The following is a 16251-nucleotide window of genomic DNA, read 5'->3' as shown; positions in this document are numbered from 1 at the left end:
GCAATTTAATATCTGGTAGCTCACTACTTGAGCCTCAAGTGTGGATCCCCATGCAGGTCCATGTCCAACCAAGGCCTTACCCTTATCTAACATAAAGCTGTGCCGATGTCACAGAAATCCTTTCAAATCAAGATAAATGTGAACAGTCAGAAGATTGTGCCATTGAGGTGTTATTTGCTCAATCCATATAAAAAAACAGACACACACATACAGCAGTGACAGTGAAAATCCACATGCTAAACATATCTAGACAAACTGTTTATAAAATCATAGCAGTAGCACTAACACTGACACTAAACAATCAAGCTATACATAACACCACTAGCTAAAGGCTACAGTGCCTTGCAAAAGTATTCATCCCCCTTGGCGTTTTTCCTATTTTGTTGCATTACAACCTGTAATTTAAATTGATTTTTATTTGGATTTCATGTAATGGACATCCACAAAATAGTCCAAAATGGTGAAGTGAAAAAAAAAAACTTTTTTCAAAAGACTAAATAAATAACAGAAAAGTGGTGAGTGCATGTGTATTCCCCCCACTTTGCTATGAAGTCCCTAAATAAGATCTGGTGCAACCAATTACCTTCAGAAGTCCACCTGTGTGCAATCTAAGTGTCACATGATCTGTCACATGATCTCAGTATATATACACACACACACCTGTTCTGAAAGGCCCCAGAGTCTGCAACACCACTAAGCAAGGGGCACCACCAAGCAAGCGGCACCATGAAGACCAAGGAGCTCTCCAAACAGGTCAGGGACAACGTTGTGGAGAAGTACAGATAAGGGTTGGGTTATAAAAAAAATATCAGAAACTTTGAACATCCATTATAAAAAATGGAAAGAATATGGCACCACAACAAACCTGCCAAGAGAGAGCGCCGCCCACCAAAACTCACAGACCAGGCAAGGAGGGCATTAATCAGAGGCAACAAAGAGACCAAAGATAACCCTGAAGGAGCTGCAAAGCTCCACAGCGGAGATTGGAGTATCTGTCCATAGGACCACTTTAAGCCGTACACTCCACAGAGCTGGGCTTTACGGATAGTGGTCAGAAAAAAGCCATTGCTTAAAGAAAAAAATTTGCCAACACGTTTGGTGTTCGCCAAAAGGCATGTGGGAGACTCCCCAAACATGTGGAAGAAGGTACTCTGGTCAGATGAGACAAAAATTGAGCTTTTTGGCCATCAAGGAAAACGCTATGTCTGGCGCAAACCCCGAGAACACCATCCCCACAGTGAAGCATGGTGGTGGCAGCATCATGCTGTGGGGATGTTTTTCATCGGCAGGGACTGGTCAGAATTGAAGGAACGATGGATGGGGCTAAATACAGGGAAATTCTTGAGGGAACCTGTTTCAGTCTTCCAGAGATTTGAGACTGGGATGGAGGTTCACCTTCCAGCAGGACAATGACCCTAAGCATACTGCTAAAGCAACACTCCAGTGGTTTAAGGGGAAACATTTAAATGTCTTGGAATGACCTAGTCAAAGCCCAGATCTCAATCCAATTGAGAATCTGTGGTACGACTTAAATATTGCTGTACACCAGCGGAACCCATCCAACTTGAAGGAGCTGGAGCAGTTTTGCCTTGAAGAATGGGCAAAAATCCCAGTGGCTAGATGTGCCAAGCTTATAGGGGGGGGGTTATGCACGCTCAAGTTCTGTTTTTTTTGTCTTATTTCTTGTTTGTTTCACAAGAACAAATATTTTGCATCTTCAAAGTGGTAGGCATGTGTAAATCAAATGATACAAACCCCACAAAAATCAATTTGAATTCCAGGTTGTAAGGCAACAAAATAGGAAAAATGCCAAGGGGGGTGAATACGTTCGCAAGCCACTGTACATATCCCAGCTAATACATGGTCCATAAGAGACACAAAATAGAACAGCAGTTTAATGCAGCTCTACACACTGAGGATCCAGAAATACTAGTACAAACATCTATCCTACAGACACACACCTACGCAACACTCATTAACAGACCACCACACCCAGCAAACATTTAGATAAATCTCACTTACATACACACCTTACCATACTACACATTCCTCTAACTCATTTGACAAACTCACTGTTTATAAATATACCCAGAGCACACACCGACTAAAATCTAGCTAAACATACAGTGGGGAAAAAAAGTATTTAGTCAGCCACCAATTGTGCAAGTTCTCCCACTTAAAAAGATGAGAGGCCTGTAATTTTCATCATAGGTACACGTCAACTATGACAGACAAAATGAGAAAAAGAAAATCCAGAAAATCACATTGTAGGATTAATGAATTTATTTGCAAATTATGGTGGAAAATAAGTATTTGGTCAATAACAAAAGTTTCTCAATACTTTGTTATATACCCTTTGTTGGCAATGACACAGGTCAAACGTTTTCTGTAAGTCTTCACACACTGTTGCTGGTATTTTGGCCCATTCCTCCATGCAGATCTCCTCTAGAGCAGTGATGTTTTGGGGCTGTCGCTGGGCAACACGGACTTTCAACTCCCTCCAAAGATTTTCTATGGGGTTGAGATCTGGAGACTGGCTAGGCCACTCCAGGACCTTGAAATGCTTCTTACGAAGCCACTCCTTCGTTGCCCAGGCGGTGTGTTTGGGATCATTGTCATGCTGAAAGACCCAGCCACGTTTCATCTTCAATGCCCTTGCTGATGGAAGGAGTTTTCACTCAAAATCTCACTATACATGGCCCCATTCATTCTTTCCTTTACACGGATCAGTCGTCCTGGTCCCTTTGCAGAAAAACAGCCCCAAAGCATGATGTTTCCACCCCCATGCTTCACAGTAGGTATGGTGTTCTTTGGATGCAACTCAGCATTCTTTGTCCTCCAAACACGACGAGTTGAGTTTTTACCAAATAGTTCTATTTTGGTTTCATCTGACCATATGACATTCTCCCAATCCTCTTCTGGATCATCCAAATGCACTCTAGCAAACTTCAGACGGGCCTGGACATGTACTGGCTTAAGCAGGGGGACACGTCTGGCACTGCAGGATTTGAGTCCCTGGCGGCGTAGTGTGTTACTGATGGTAGGCCTCTCTCATCTTTTTAAGTGGGAGAACTTGCACAATTGGTGGCTGACTAAATACTTTTTCCCCCCACTGTACATGCCACTAGATACACATTCTGAATCTCAGTGTTTGCATTGCTGTATCCTTGAATCATATGTGGGATAGGGAAAAGGCAGGTCGTGAAGAGCAAAGCCAAACATACTACAGCATCAAACACGCATAGTAATGTCATCGCTCAGTAGGGAAGGGGGGCTCAATAGCATTGTGAGAAAGGCAAGGAAGGTAGGGCTCTAGGCCCTGTGAGTTCAACTTTTTGTTAATTTGTCAGATTATGGCTACGCTATTAAAATGAGATGTGTTTAAACATCCCAAAACAATTACATTTCAATCTAGACTACAAGCCATGGGTCCAATTGTGTTATTTTTGGTGTTTAAACTTAGCACAACTGAAAAATGTTTCCTTACTTTGGCTATCCAGCTACCTACTAGTAGCTAGCTCGTTACGAGAGAATTGGCTGAGACTAAAACAGGTGCATGCGTATGTTATCTTTTAACACAATTGCCACAGATGAGATAATGCTGATTTTTGCATTCTAAAGTGCTAAAATGTAAATGTTCAACTGAGAACAAAGTTTGTGTTAGGCTTTCGGTACATCTGCGAGAATTGTAGTGCCCTCTAGTGGCGCTATGTAAAATCACTACACAGACATTCCCAATGCATTTATGAGAAGAAGGCAGGGAGAGGACTATTGTAGAGGACTTACTCTGATCTGGTTCTTGAGCTGCTCGGCCTCCTGGCGTAGCTGGTCTAGTTCGCTCATTTTCCTCTGCTAATGGGGTGCTTCGCTCCGCCGCCGGGACTTGTGCTGATCTGAGGGGCGAGAAAGAAGAGAGACAAGCTCAACACCCTGGTCACACAGTTTTTCCTATTAGCAATTAGTGTTACTTACCAGACCACGGTTCAAACAGTATTTGCAATCTGATAAAAATCCTAAATGTACAAACCCATCTGGCACTCCAGGCAGGCTCAAGCAAACGCTCTCTGAAACGAGGTCTGGTACACACAGGCAGCTCAATAAACAGCTGTTACAGGGTCCCTAACAAGTGAGCACCAAGTGAGCGGCCAAATCCTTGAGAAGGGCTCAATACGCAATTCCCGAAATATCAAGGACAAGCTCAGGGCAGTAGGGTTGAATGTTCCAGATAACCCAGACCATGTTATGGTCAGCTGCTATTTCTAAATGGTAGCCTCTAGATTTTCAAGTTAATACCTTTGTGTTGTGAAAGACAGGAGAAAATGAAGCGGTTTCCTATCACATATTCATGTAACTTCCAAGAACTAAACTGCTGAGAAGAAATTGTTCACCATTTCGGCATTTGGACTCAGCATACACTAGCTTCTGTAAAATACACAGCAAAGACAATTCCTGCTCAGAATCACACATCATCCCCCCGAAAGATTCATAAGGCACACAAAGTCACTGGGAATCACAGAATCCCAACCCTAGAGAAACCAAGATGTGTCCTCTCCAGCCTGAAACGGTTACCTAGCAACAGGATTCTGCAGCTAGTTTGTGCTAAATATCATCATTTCTAAAAATGATGCAGAATTTTTCTATCCCCCATCCCATCCCCTCTCGATACACTGGCCAACTCGAGGCAAACATTTGGCGGCCTGTAGCCATTCCTGGACAACTGAGGCGAAATTGAAATCCATTGGCGGAAATCCATTCAGTCTGCGAAACCATTGAGAACATACCCCTCCTTTGGCTTGCCAAACGGAGAGGGCTGGAGCGCGAAAAGAGAGAAGGCTGGTGGGTTCTTTTAGCTACTTCTAGCATAGAGGTGCTCAGGTGACAAGGGCAAGCACTAGCGCAGCTCTCAGACACTCTGGCCCTGGTCAGTAGGCTCAGAATTCTCCTCCCAATGTCATTCCTGTAATCCTGGGACACAGTTGATTCAGCTCCTTCAGCCAAATCCAGTTAAGACAAAACCTGCTGATGATCCTAAAAGCAGTGGCTATCCCGCTGACCCCAATCCTCTGTTGAATGTGCTTAGCCCTGACACTTTCACTCTCTGGAGACAAAACACAAACAAACACAAAAATATAGGCTACTTAGTGTAGTGATAAATACTACAGTACAAGTTGGAAGTTCTGCATATTGACTGTCTGGGTTGAAGATCATTATTGGCTAAGGCTACGTTTGATGGAGACTGCTAAGCACCGATGCTACCTTCGAGCACTATGCAACAATGCTCATCTTACATTTGTACCAACTGGTTCCACAAACAAAAAATAACCCATTGACATCGTCAACCAGTTGCAATTGGTTTTTACAAGAAAAATTTATCTTAGTTAGTACATTAACAGGCTTCCAGTTTTACGATTCGTAGGTTTGACCAAGATAGGGATAAAATAATTCAGCCAGTGATGAAATAGCTCTGACCATCTTCAATGTACATAGGTAATGCATATAAAGCTAAGCATTTCTTTAAACTGTTTTGTGCAAACATTGGGGGGGAAACCATTACATCCACCTTTGTCATTGACAACACAGTTAAAGAAACACTTGGCCTACTAATATCCACATTTCTTAGTCCAATTATGTAGACTATCACAGTTTCTGAGTTTTGCAAAAAATTTAAACCATCCCGTCTGTATTTTCCTTACCTCCCTTTCTCGCTGTCTTTTCTGTATGGGTCGTGTGTCCTTAGAGCTTAGAGACCTTCTGAATGAAATACCTTATCCTTCAAACACCTGAGACATCTCAGCAGCTACCTGCCACCTGATTGGCTCACAGGCTAACTGGGTCTGCTTCTAAGCAATGAGACTTAACCCCCTAATCTTGTTGATAAAATGTGTCATGGTAATATCACTAACTCTCCTGGTCTTCTCCCTGACGAGAGCCCTGGTGTCAGAGCCAGTTAGAATGACCTGCGTGTGGCCTTTTCCCAGAACCAAAGCCATCCAGACAGATCTCCATCCACTACATAAAAACCTGTCATTATTTCAACTAAATACACTTACAAGAGAAAGTGGGAGGTGAGTAGTAGGGTCTATTGTGAGTATTCTAAACTACAGGGTGCCTTGAATAGGCTTAGGGATGTCTAAGATGTATTTATTGAACCATATTGGATGTTGGTGGTGACAAAATAAGTTTGTAAATCCCATTACAATAGTCAGTTACATGCACACAAAAAAGGGCCATTAATACATTCAAATTGAGATGGAATAAATACAAACCAAATAGGTCAAACAGATGGCATTGAAACCAACCATGGCGGCAGAAATATGAGTGGAGGGGGGCTCTGTAAATGGTGGCAGAAGTGGGATTTAGGGGCAGCTTGGGGAGTCTACATTGGTGATGTAAGTGTGATATTTCTTTGTGGGGGGAGCGCTGTGATGGTGGCAGAGGTGTGATTCAGAGATGGCCTTTTTCTGTTCTGGTGGTGGGAGTGTTGAAACCGCTGGCAGTCCCACTGATAGTGTGTCTCTACGCTGCTGCCTTCTCTCTCAGCCGGCTATTTTTAGAGAGGTGGTGGAGGAGGAGGGAAGAAGACTTCCCATTTTCCAGCCAGTCCTATTGCCTCCATCTCAAGCACAATGCAGTGACATAGGGAGAGGGAAGTAAAATTAGGGGGGACCAGAGCTTTAAAGGCATTTCTTCTTCCATGAAGCAAATCAGCATTTACTACTGTATCAAGCCCCGATTCCACATTGTACGGCCATTTGACATAGAGAAGCCTAAAAAATGAATCATAGAAACTGTTGAGGAATGTCTTCATTTTGAAAAGCATCCAGTGGCAATTACTTCCCAAACTATAACAGCAATAGATTTGATCAGAATAAAAGTGGATAAGATAGTCATTACTCAGCCACCTTTCCAATCACAATATTGGTTCTGAGACAAAGCAGTCGAATCACTTTCCTACTACCCCCAGGTATGTACGCAAACGTTATTCATTTTAAAAAAAATACCATTAAAAACAGACCTGCTTGATTCAAAATGGAAATATACTGAACAAAAATAAAAACGCAACATGCAACTGTTTCAATGATTTGACTGAGTGTTGCATTGCGTTGTGTGCCAAAACTGCACATTTTAGAGTGGCATTTTATTGTCCCCAGCACAAGGTGCACCTGTATAATGATCATGCTGTTTAATCAGCTTCTTGATATGCCACACCTGTCAGGTGGATGGATTATTTTGGCAAAGGAGAAATGCTCACTAACAGGGATGTAAGCAAATTTGTGCACATCATTTGAGAGAAATATGTTTTTTGTGCATATGGAAAATTTCTGGGATCTTTTATTTCAGCTCATGAAACATGGGACCAACACTTTTCATGATGCGTTTATATTTTTGTTCAGTGTAGATAACTGCTGAATCAAAATTGGGTCGTTGTGGTGAAAACCATAGAAGGGAGGGAAGAAGAGGGAAGCTCCTCCCCATGGCATGAGGAAGGGGACTGAGGCAGGCTGGGTGGGTATTTAGGGAGATGTTCTGGTGCACAGGAGGATAGAGGAGAGGGAGGCGGAGGGAGGACAGAGCCAGATTAGCCTAATGAAAGTGAACAAGCAGAGGACGATTGGGAGGAGACCTGCTAATTAACCCCTTGGTGAAGGGGAACAGGGTGTGGTAACCTTCACAACATTAAGAACCCAGCGGAGCAGGCACGCAGACCCAGTCACCTTGCTGCTACTGCTGGGAGCCTCTTAAGGTTGGTACAACACACTTACTTCAAATTCTATTTTCAAATACCTGGGTTAAACGTTCCAAGTGCATTTCCAAATACATACAAATATTCACTACTTGTCTTTTCTGAATACTTAATTTGAATGTATGTGAAAGTAATTGAGATATTTGAAATAGTATTTGAACCCAGGTCTGATAGCCACACACACACAGTGGCCATTCACTTAACCCAAAACCAACCCTGACATAATCTGTTTACCTTATGGTCATTGACTTCAAAATGTATAATCTTGGCATACATCATTTATTACAGACTAGACCGAGAGTCAACAAAGTGGTGATGATCCCCGATCATTTCAGTGTCTTTCAATTTCAGGTTTTGAAAGCTTTGTGCCCACCTGTTTGACATACGGATCAATTCCAGATAGGGCTGTCAAACAATAAATAAATAAAACCGAGTTAATTGCATGGTTCTCTAGTTAATTATGATTAATGGCAATTTTTTTAATCATTCAAATTTGACCCTAATTAAATATGCTTCAATTTAAAACATTACATGGGTTGTTGGTATAATCTATTTTGATTATAGGGGAAGAAAACACAAAATAAACGGTATTCTACGAAAATAACATCAGCCACGTCTGATATAAAATATCATAGCTACAGCTATTAGATTTAGCCTAGGCTACTTCTTATCAATGTTCAACATGAACTAGTAACTAGTGCTGGCACAATGATTGTATTATCGTTGGGGGGGGGGTTCAACTTTATTTTCAAGTAGAACGATTCGATACTCATCTCGATAAATGGGCTCCGATACGATACAGGAACAATAAATCTTCATTTGAAACGATTCAGTGCGATTCGGTTTGATTAGGGGAACGAATTAAAGAGTTTCAGCTGGATACGATACACAATTTTGTTGTTGTTACATGAACACATTCCTTTTTCTATTTTAAATTGATCTGCTGCTGATGGGAGCTCAGAAACTGGACCTCTCTGAGATGACTTCCCTAAGCGGAGTGGCCCTCAGTGTGTGTGTGTGTGTGTGTGTGTGTGTAGGCACCTGAGCTGAGCCATATAGCAGACTGAGCATCTACCATCCCACTATCAGATTAGGGGTGGGGGCAATTTATGCTTTTTGTCCACCCACTTTTAATCTGAAATCACCATCACCCACTGATTAACTTAACATCTCTAATCTGCAAAAATGACTTGAGCTAGTATGCTACTATTTATCTTTAGAAATTATAAGGAATTTAGCCAATTAATGTAATGCAGTTTTGGATTTTACCCAGTCTCAAAAGTGAATGGTTTAGACTATTTGGAATTTTACAGAGAGCTTCTCCCACTCCGACCAATGAATGCGACCTTGCGCAGCTCGCAAAAATTATTGCTGTCCTTTATGAAATGATCCTGTTCATATAAAAATGACCAAACACTGATTTTTTTAAAGCAAAACTACCAAAACTATTTCTTATGGTGAACCTGAATAATCTAAATAAAATCTGAATGATTGAAAACCCCAATCAGCAGTTGGATGTGAGTTGCGTCTAGGGCTGTTGCGGTGACCGTATTACCGCCACACTGGCGGTCACGAGTCATGAAGGCAGTCAAATTCCACGTGACTGTTTAGTCATGGTAATTAGGCTTCTCCAAGCTCTGATGGTCATTAGAAGCCTACCAAACTTGCTAACTGCCTGGTACTTAGCACTCGATTGTCCCTCTAATCACTCTGACATCAATGCAAATGTCATTGAAAATCTAATCAAACACTTCATGAGCCCATGAGCTCATGTTGCGCATCATTTCTATAGACGTTTCTTGTAGTTGGCCACCTGGTTTGCACACATCTCAGGAGGGATTTTGTTCCACTCCTCTTTGCAGATCTTCTCCAAGTCATTAAGGTTGAGGCTGACGTTTGGCAACTCGAACCTTCAGCCCCCTCCACAGATTTTCTATGGGATTAAGGTCTGGAGACTGGCTAGGCCACTCCAGGACCTTAATGTGCTTCTTCTTGAGCCACTCCTTTGTTGCCTTGGCCGTGTGTTTTGGGTCGTTGTCATGCTGGAATACCCATCCACGACCCATTTTCAATGTCCTGGCTGAGGGAAGGAGGTTCTCACCCAAGATTTGATGGTACGTGGCCCCGTCCATCGTCCCTTTGATGCGGTGATGTTGTCCTGTCCCCTTAGCAGAAAAACACCCCCAAAGCATAATGTTTCCACCGCCATGTTTGACGGTGGGGATGGTGTTTTTGGGGTCATAGGCAGCATTCCTCCTCCTCCAAACACGGCGAGTTGAGTTGATGCCAAAGAGCTCGATTTGGGTCTCATCTGACCCCAATACTTTCACCCAGATCTCCTCTGAATCATTCAGATGTTCATTGGCAAACTTCAGACGGCCCTGTATATGTGCTTTGAGCAGGGGGACCTTGCGAGCGCTGCAGGATTTCAGTCCTTCACGGCGTAGTGTGTTACCAATTGTTTTCTTGGTGACTAGGGTCCCAGCTGCCTTGAGATCATTGACAAGATCATCCCGTGTAGTTCTGGGCTGATTCCTCACCGTTCTCGTGATCATTGCAACTCCACGAGGTGAGATCTTGCATGGAGCCCCAGGCCGAGGGAGATTGACAGTTATTTTGTGTTTCTTCCATTTGCGAATAATCGCACCAACTGTTGTCACCTTCTCACCAAGCTGCTTGGCGATGGTCTTGTAGCCCATTCTAGCCTTGTGTAGGTCTACAATCTTGTCCCTGACATCCTTGGAGAGCTCTTTGGTCTTGGCCATGGTGGAGAGTTTGGAATCTGATTGATTGATTGATTGCTTCTGTGGACAGGTGTCTTTTATACAGGTGACAAACTGAGTTTAGGAGCACTCCCTTTAAGAGTGTGCTCCTAATCTCAGCTCGTTACCTGTATAAAAGACACCTGGGAGCCAGAAATCTTTCTGATTGAGAGGGGGTCAAATACTTATTTCCCTCATTAAAATGCAAATCAATTTAACATTTTTGACATGCGTTTTCTGGATTTTGTTGTTGTTATTCTGTCTCAATGTTCAAATAAACCTACCATTAAAATTATAGACTGATCATGTCTTTGTCAGTGGGCAAACGTACAAAATCAGCAGGGGATCAAATACTTTTTCCCCTCACTGTACATGTTAATCAACGATCAATTAACGTGAGACCGACAGTTATTTGCTTGACAATCACCAGCTGACTAAATTTTGTGACCGCCACAGCCCTAGTTGCGTCCACTCCAGTAGGCTACACAACTCCGGTAAAACATAATTTTCTACAGCACATTTGGTAACAATGACCCAGCAAATTACATTGGTTGAACTCAACTAATAAAGTCTAAGAATTGACATTGCGAAAGCCATTTTACAAGCATCTGAACGCTAAAGGTGCAGCGCAGATGTACGAATAGCCTATTAGAAAAGGGATAGGCCTACCTCTCTTTGGCGCGAGCAGCTGTGTCTCCCGCACTGTGCGCACAGTTATGACAGTCCTACGCAGTAACATGCATAAAAGCTTGATAGGCTACTGAACTGAAGGAGAGGATGCATCAACTCTGTCACAACAGATAAGTTATTTTCGGAGTAAAACAATACGAGTAAAAAAACAGTGATCTGGCGATTCTTAACGTTTTAAAATTGGTTTTCTGATGATGCATGCTTCATTTGGATGCAGTCATATCTTAAACATTTGAACCGGGGACCGATGCCTATCAGTGAATCGTTACATCCCTAAGACAGTTTACTCAATCGCAGTCCTTCATTTTTACATTAAGTGGATAAAGTTGGTAATCATTTTACAAGCAGAATGGCACGGTCGGGAGGAGAAGCTTCCTTTCCAAAAGTTCCAAGCGGTCCATTTTGAGACAGGATTGTCACCAAACCTGTGTTATATTCATTAAGTATATCAAAGGTAATTTTGAAAGATGCATTATGATGCTTTACATGCTCAAAACATTGACAATATCCGTGTCCATTTGGATAATTGCCACAGCCCTAATAGTCACAAGCTGCTCCTGTACTAGAATTGGGATCCTTTGCTTTAATCTTTTGACCTGAGAACTACAACAAAAACAGTAGCTAAATGGAATGGAAGTTAAGTTCTGATTAAAATCATTGTGGGAAATTAGTTGCTGAATCTAGGCATTCTAAACATTCTTGTTTTTGGTTAGCTAGCTAACATTAGCATAACTGGGTAACTACTTCTGTGCAAATTAAGTTTTAACTGTTATCTAAAGAAAGGACAGAGTGCGTTGTGCTTAAAAAAGATTGAAAAAACTAACACCGTTAAAAGGTAACTGTAATTAACATGTTAGCTTTGACAGCCCTTTTTGCAGAGTAACCTGTTGTTAAACAAATCAGAAAACTCATGCATGTTCTCTAAATCTAGGAAATGTCTCTGAAAACATCGACGGTAGCCTGTGCATGTTTCACCACTGGTACGCTTGTTACGATGGACACTTCGCATGAGGCTCTGACAAACGGCCATTGATTTTATCGACTTGCATATTTCAGCCATGATGACATAATGATGACTTCCCTGACTATCAATCTACCCACCTAATCTAACGGTACTGTCAGCCACATTGGCGTGAAATTGGGGCCATGTATTAAGACCCCCTTCCCAGCTGCCCCAACCCTCCCCTGAATTATGCGGCGTTACTCCTTCCTGCCTGGCTGATCTTACAGTCTTCACACCGTCAAATCACTATTCCCTGGGCGCTATTTACCTCGTGACCAGAATTGCTCATTTTTAAAAGCGAGAGGAGTAGTGGACAGATCTTCCTTCCATGTTACACAGTGAGACAGTCTGCATGTCAGTACTTCAGCCATTGATTCTGTGTATGTCAGCACACTGCCTCTACACCAGGAAGTGCAGCGTGGAGCCTCTGAACGGGCGTTTCCTCTCAAAGGGTGTTTCCTTTGCTGCTCGTCGCTCTCTCTCTCCCTCTGTCGAAACACCCAGCGGAAGTGGCGACATCGCATCCTCCCAAAACAATATTTTTCAATCGCCCTCTCCCTTTGGGTCATACACCAGACAGGTGACTAAAATACTATCTGACCGGTCTGCAAGCAAAAGCAAAACTTTAGTGTTTGACCATGGCCAGATGCTCTGTCCATGTTCTGTTGTGTGCCACAGCCCTGGACCACCAAGGCTACTGCCTACCTAAGCAGCAGGAGGTGTTGTGGGTGGTGAGCTCAGCTGAGGCTGCTGCAGCAAAGGTAGATGGACACAGTGGTCCTCTGTCAGATTATTCCACATTTAGCCTATTCCATACTCAATCAAATCATTCAACACTTACTCAATACTAGCTCAAAGTGTGACCTGACATGATCATCACAGTAAGTACGGTAGAAAAGATTTGACATGGGCCCTCAGATCCTCAAAAAGTTATGCAGCTGCACAATTGAGAGTCTCTTGACTGGCTGCGTCACCTCTTGGTATGGCAACTACTTGGCATCTGACTGCAAGGCGCTACAGAAGGTAGTGCGTACAGCCAAGTAAATCACCGGGGCCGAGCTCCCTGCCATCCAGGACCTCTATACCAGGCGGTGTCAGAGGAAGGCCCTAAAATGTGTCAAAGACTCCAGCCACCCAAGTCATACACTTCTCTCTGCTACCGAACGGCAAGTGGTAACGATGTACCAAATCTGGAACCAACAGGACCATGAACAGCTTCTACCCCCAAGCCATAAGACTGCCCAATAGTTAACCAAATAGCTATATAGACTATCTGCATTAACCCCCTTTTGCACCAACTATTTTGACTCATCACATATACTGCTGCTTATTATGTATCCTGTTGTCTAGTCACTCTACGCCTACCTACAGTACTTTCGGAAAGTATTCAGACCCCTTGACTTTCTCCACTTTGTTACGTTACAGCCAATCTACACACAATACCCCATAATGACAAAGCGAAAATAGGTTTTAGATTTTTTGCAAATTTAGAAATGAAAAACAGAAATAACTTACTTACATAAGTATTCAGACCCTTTGCTATGATACCCGAAATTGAGCTCAGGTGCATCCTGTTTCCATTAATCATCCTTCAGATGTTTCTACAACTTGGAGTCCACCTGTGGTAAATTCAATTGATTATACATGATTTGGAAAGGCACACACACCTGTCTATATAAGGTCCCACAGTTGACAGTGCATGTCTGAGCAAAAACCAAGCCATGAGGTCGGAGACATTGTCCGTAGAGCTCCGAGACAGGATTGTGTCAAGGCACAGATCTGGGGAAGGGTCCCAAAACATTTCTGCAGCACTGAAGGTCCCCAAGAACATTCTTAAATGGAAGAGGTCTGGAACCACCAAGACTCTTCCTAGAGTTGGCCGCCCGGCCAAACTGAGCAACCGGGGGAGAAGTGCCTTGGTCAGGGAGGTGACCAAGAGCCTGATGGTCACTCTGACAGAGCTCTAGAGTTCCTCTGTGGAGATGGGAGAACCTTCCAGAATGACAACCATCTCTGCAGCACTCCCTTCAATCAGGCCTTTATGGTAGAGTGGCCAGACGGAAGCCACTCCTCAGTAAAAGGCACATGACAGCCCGCTTGAAGTTTGACAAAAGGCACATAAAGACTCTCAGACCATGAGAAACAAGATTCTCTGGTCTGATGGTCTGATGAAACCAAGATTGAACTCTTTGGCCTGAATGCCAAGCATCACGTCTGGAGGAAACCTGGCACCATCCCTACGGTGAAGCATGGTGGTGCAAGCATCATGCTATGGCGATGTTTTTCAGCAGCAGGGACTGGGAGACTAGTCAGGATCGAGGCAAAGATGAACGGAGCTAAGTACAGAGAGATCCTTGATGAAAACCTGCTCCAGAGCGCTCAGAACATCAGACTGGGGAAAAGGTTCACCTTCCAACAGGACAACGACCCTAAGCACACAGCCAAGACAACGCAGGAGTGGCTTCTCTGAATGTCCTTGAGTGGCCCAGCCAGAGCCCGGACTTGAACACGATCGAACATTTCTGGAAAGACCTGAAAATAGCTGTGCAGCAACACTCCAGATCTAACCTGACAGAGCTTGAGAGGATCTGCAGAGAGGAATGGGAGAAACTCCCCAAATACAGGTGTGCCAAGCTTGTAGCGTCATACCAAAGAAGACTTGAGGCTGTAATCGCTGCCAAAGGAGCTTCAACAAAGTACTGAATACTTATGTAATTGTAATATTTCAGGTTCTTATTTTTAATACATTTGCAAAATATTCTAAAAACCTGTTTTTGCTTTGTCATTATGGGGTATTATGTATATGGATAAGGGGGGGAAAAAAACAATTTAATACATTTTAGAATAAGGCTGTAATGTTACAAAAGGTAGAAAAAGTCAAGGGGTCTGAAAACTTTCCGAATGCACTGTATATTTACATATCTACCTCAAATACCTGGTACCCCTGCACCGACTCGGTACCCTGTGTATATAGCCAAGTTATCGTTACTCATTGTGTATTCATTCCTTGTGTAATTATTTATCTCTGCATTGTTGGGAATGGCCCTTAAGTAAGCATTTCACTGTTAGGCTACACCTGTTGTTGACAAAGTATGTGACAAATACAAATTGAAGTCCTTTTTCTATTGAACTACCAGACTGAAGGAGTACCAGATATGTACCAATGTCTTATTAGCATACAAACCACAAATTCAAAGCCATTCAAATCAAATAGGCTAGTTTATGAATAGCGGGAGGAGAGAATCTGAGTAATATGGGGAACACCCTTGAGCAAATCTCAATAAAAATAGCTGTCTCATGAAAACAACACCTTCCTAGCCTGTTTGTCCAACATTATAGTTCTTAACCTAGATTACAGTATATAACATTTTGAAACAATATGTGGTTAACTGGTCTCCCTAAACTAGCTACATGAGAAACCACATTCTTCCTTTATTCCACTAGCCTACTTCCTTAAACCCCTGGCTACTTGGACAGTACCGAGCACAAAAAGTCAAGAGTCAAAAGGAAACCTAACACATTCCGGGTGGACATCAGTCTTTCGTGAGGACAGGGAACTGAGAATATGGAGGAACCGCCAAAGAAAAGCTACCGCTCTTCTCCATACTGTAGTACAAACCTGAACTGGGCTTCCCTACTCAACATTTTCCCCTTTGGTTTGCCTCTCAAATGGAGTTCCAGGTTGCTGTGATGTGAATATCCCCCCCACCCCCCACCAGTTCTCCCCTTTAGTCTCCACCTCTCCTCCAGCACTGAGATAATCCCACCCCTTCTACTGACTCACTTTAAGGAGCATGGATGAACCCTTCTCCCAGCTCCACACCCCCCCACACACACACCTTATTGGGGTATATGGAGTGGCGTTCCAAAGGCCTGCCCCGTCACTGGGATGAAGGCCTACTGGGTGCAGAGTGGACGGGCAGCTGGACAGCGCGTGCGTGGCCAGTGTCTGAACAGGGGGCTAAGTGCTGTGAGGAAGTCATGCATGTGAAGGGAGCTGAAACACAAGGTCAAAAAAGGTCCAGGACAAGGGGGCTGATGGGGAAAGGCAG

At 43.2% G+C, this 16251-nt stretch overlaps 1 protein-coding gene across 4 annotated transcripts in view; it reads right to left on the bottom strand.

Moving 5' to 3' along the window:
* The window catches only part of LOC121538443 (guanine nucleotide-binding protein G(I)/G(S)/G(T) subunit beta-1), a 47392-nt gene that overhangs the window by 16020 nt on the left and 15121 nt on the right, over window positions 1-16251 (bottom strand). For 2 of the 4 annotated variants that reach the window (XM_041846453.1, XM_041846454.1), the window contains one exon: window positions 3787-3893. In XM_041846453.1, coding sequence (XP_041702387.1) covers window positions 3787-3843 — 57 coding nt within the window. In that variant the 5' untranslated portion in view covers window positions 3844-3893. Of the gene's footprint in view, window positions 1-3786; window positions 3894-4781; window positions 4870-5693; window positions 5788-16251 lie in introns of those variants that run through there. The other 2 variants (XM_041846455.1, XM_041846456.2) reach the window with 2 other exon arrangements.

The sequence above is a fragment of the Coregonus clupeaformis genome, chromosome 24 (genome assembly GCF_020615455.1).
Source record: "Coregonus clupeaformis isolate EN_2021a chromosome 24, ASM2061545v1, whole genome shotgun sequence".
In the NCBI taxonomy this organism is placed as follows: domain Eukaryota; kingdom Metazoa; phylum Chordata; class Actinopteri; order Salmoniformes; family Salmonidae; genus Coregonus; species Coregonus clupeaformis.
The sequence above is the reverse complement of the archived record's forward strand: the minus strand, read 5'-3'. Positions and strand labels throughout refer to the sequence as shown.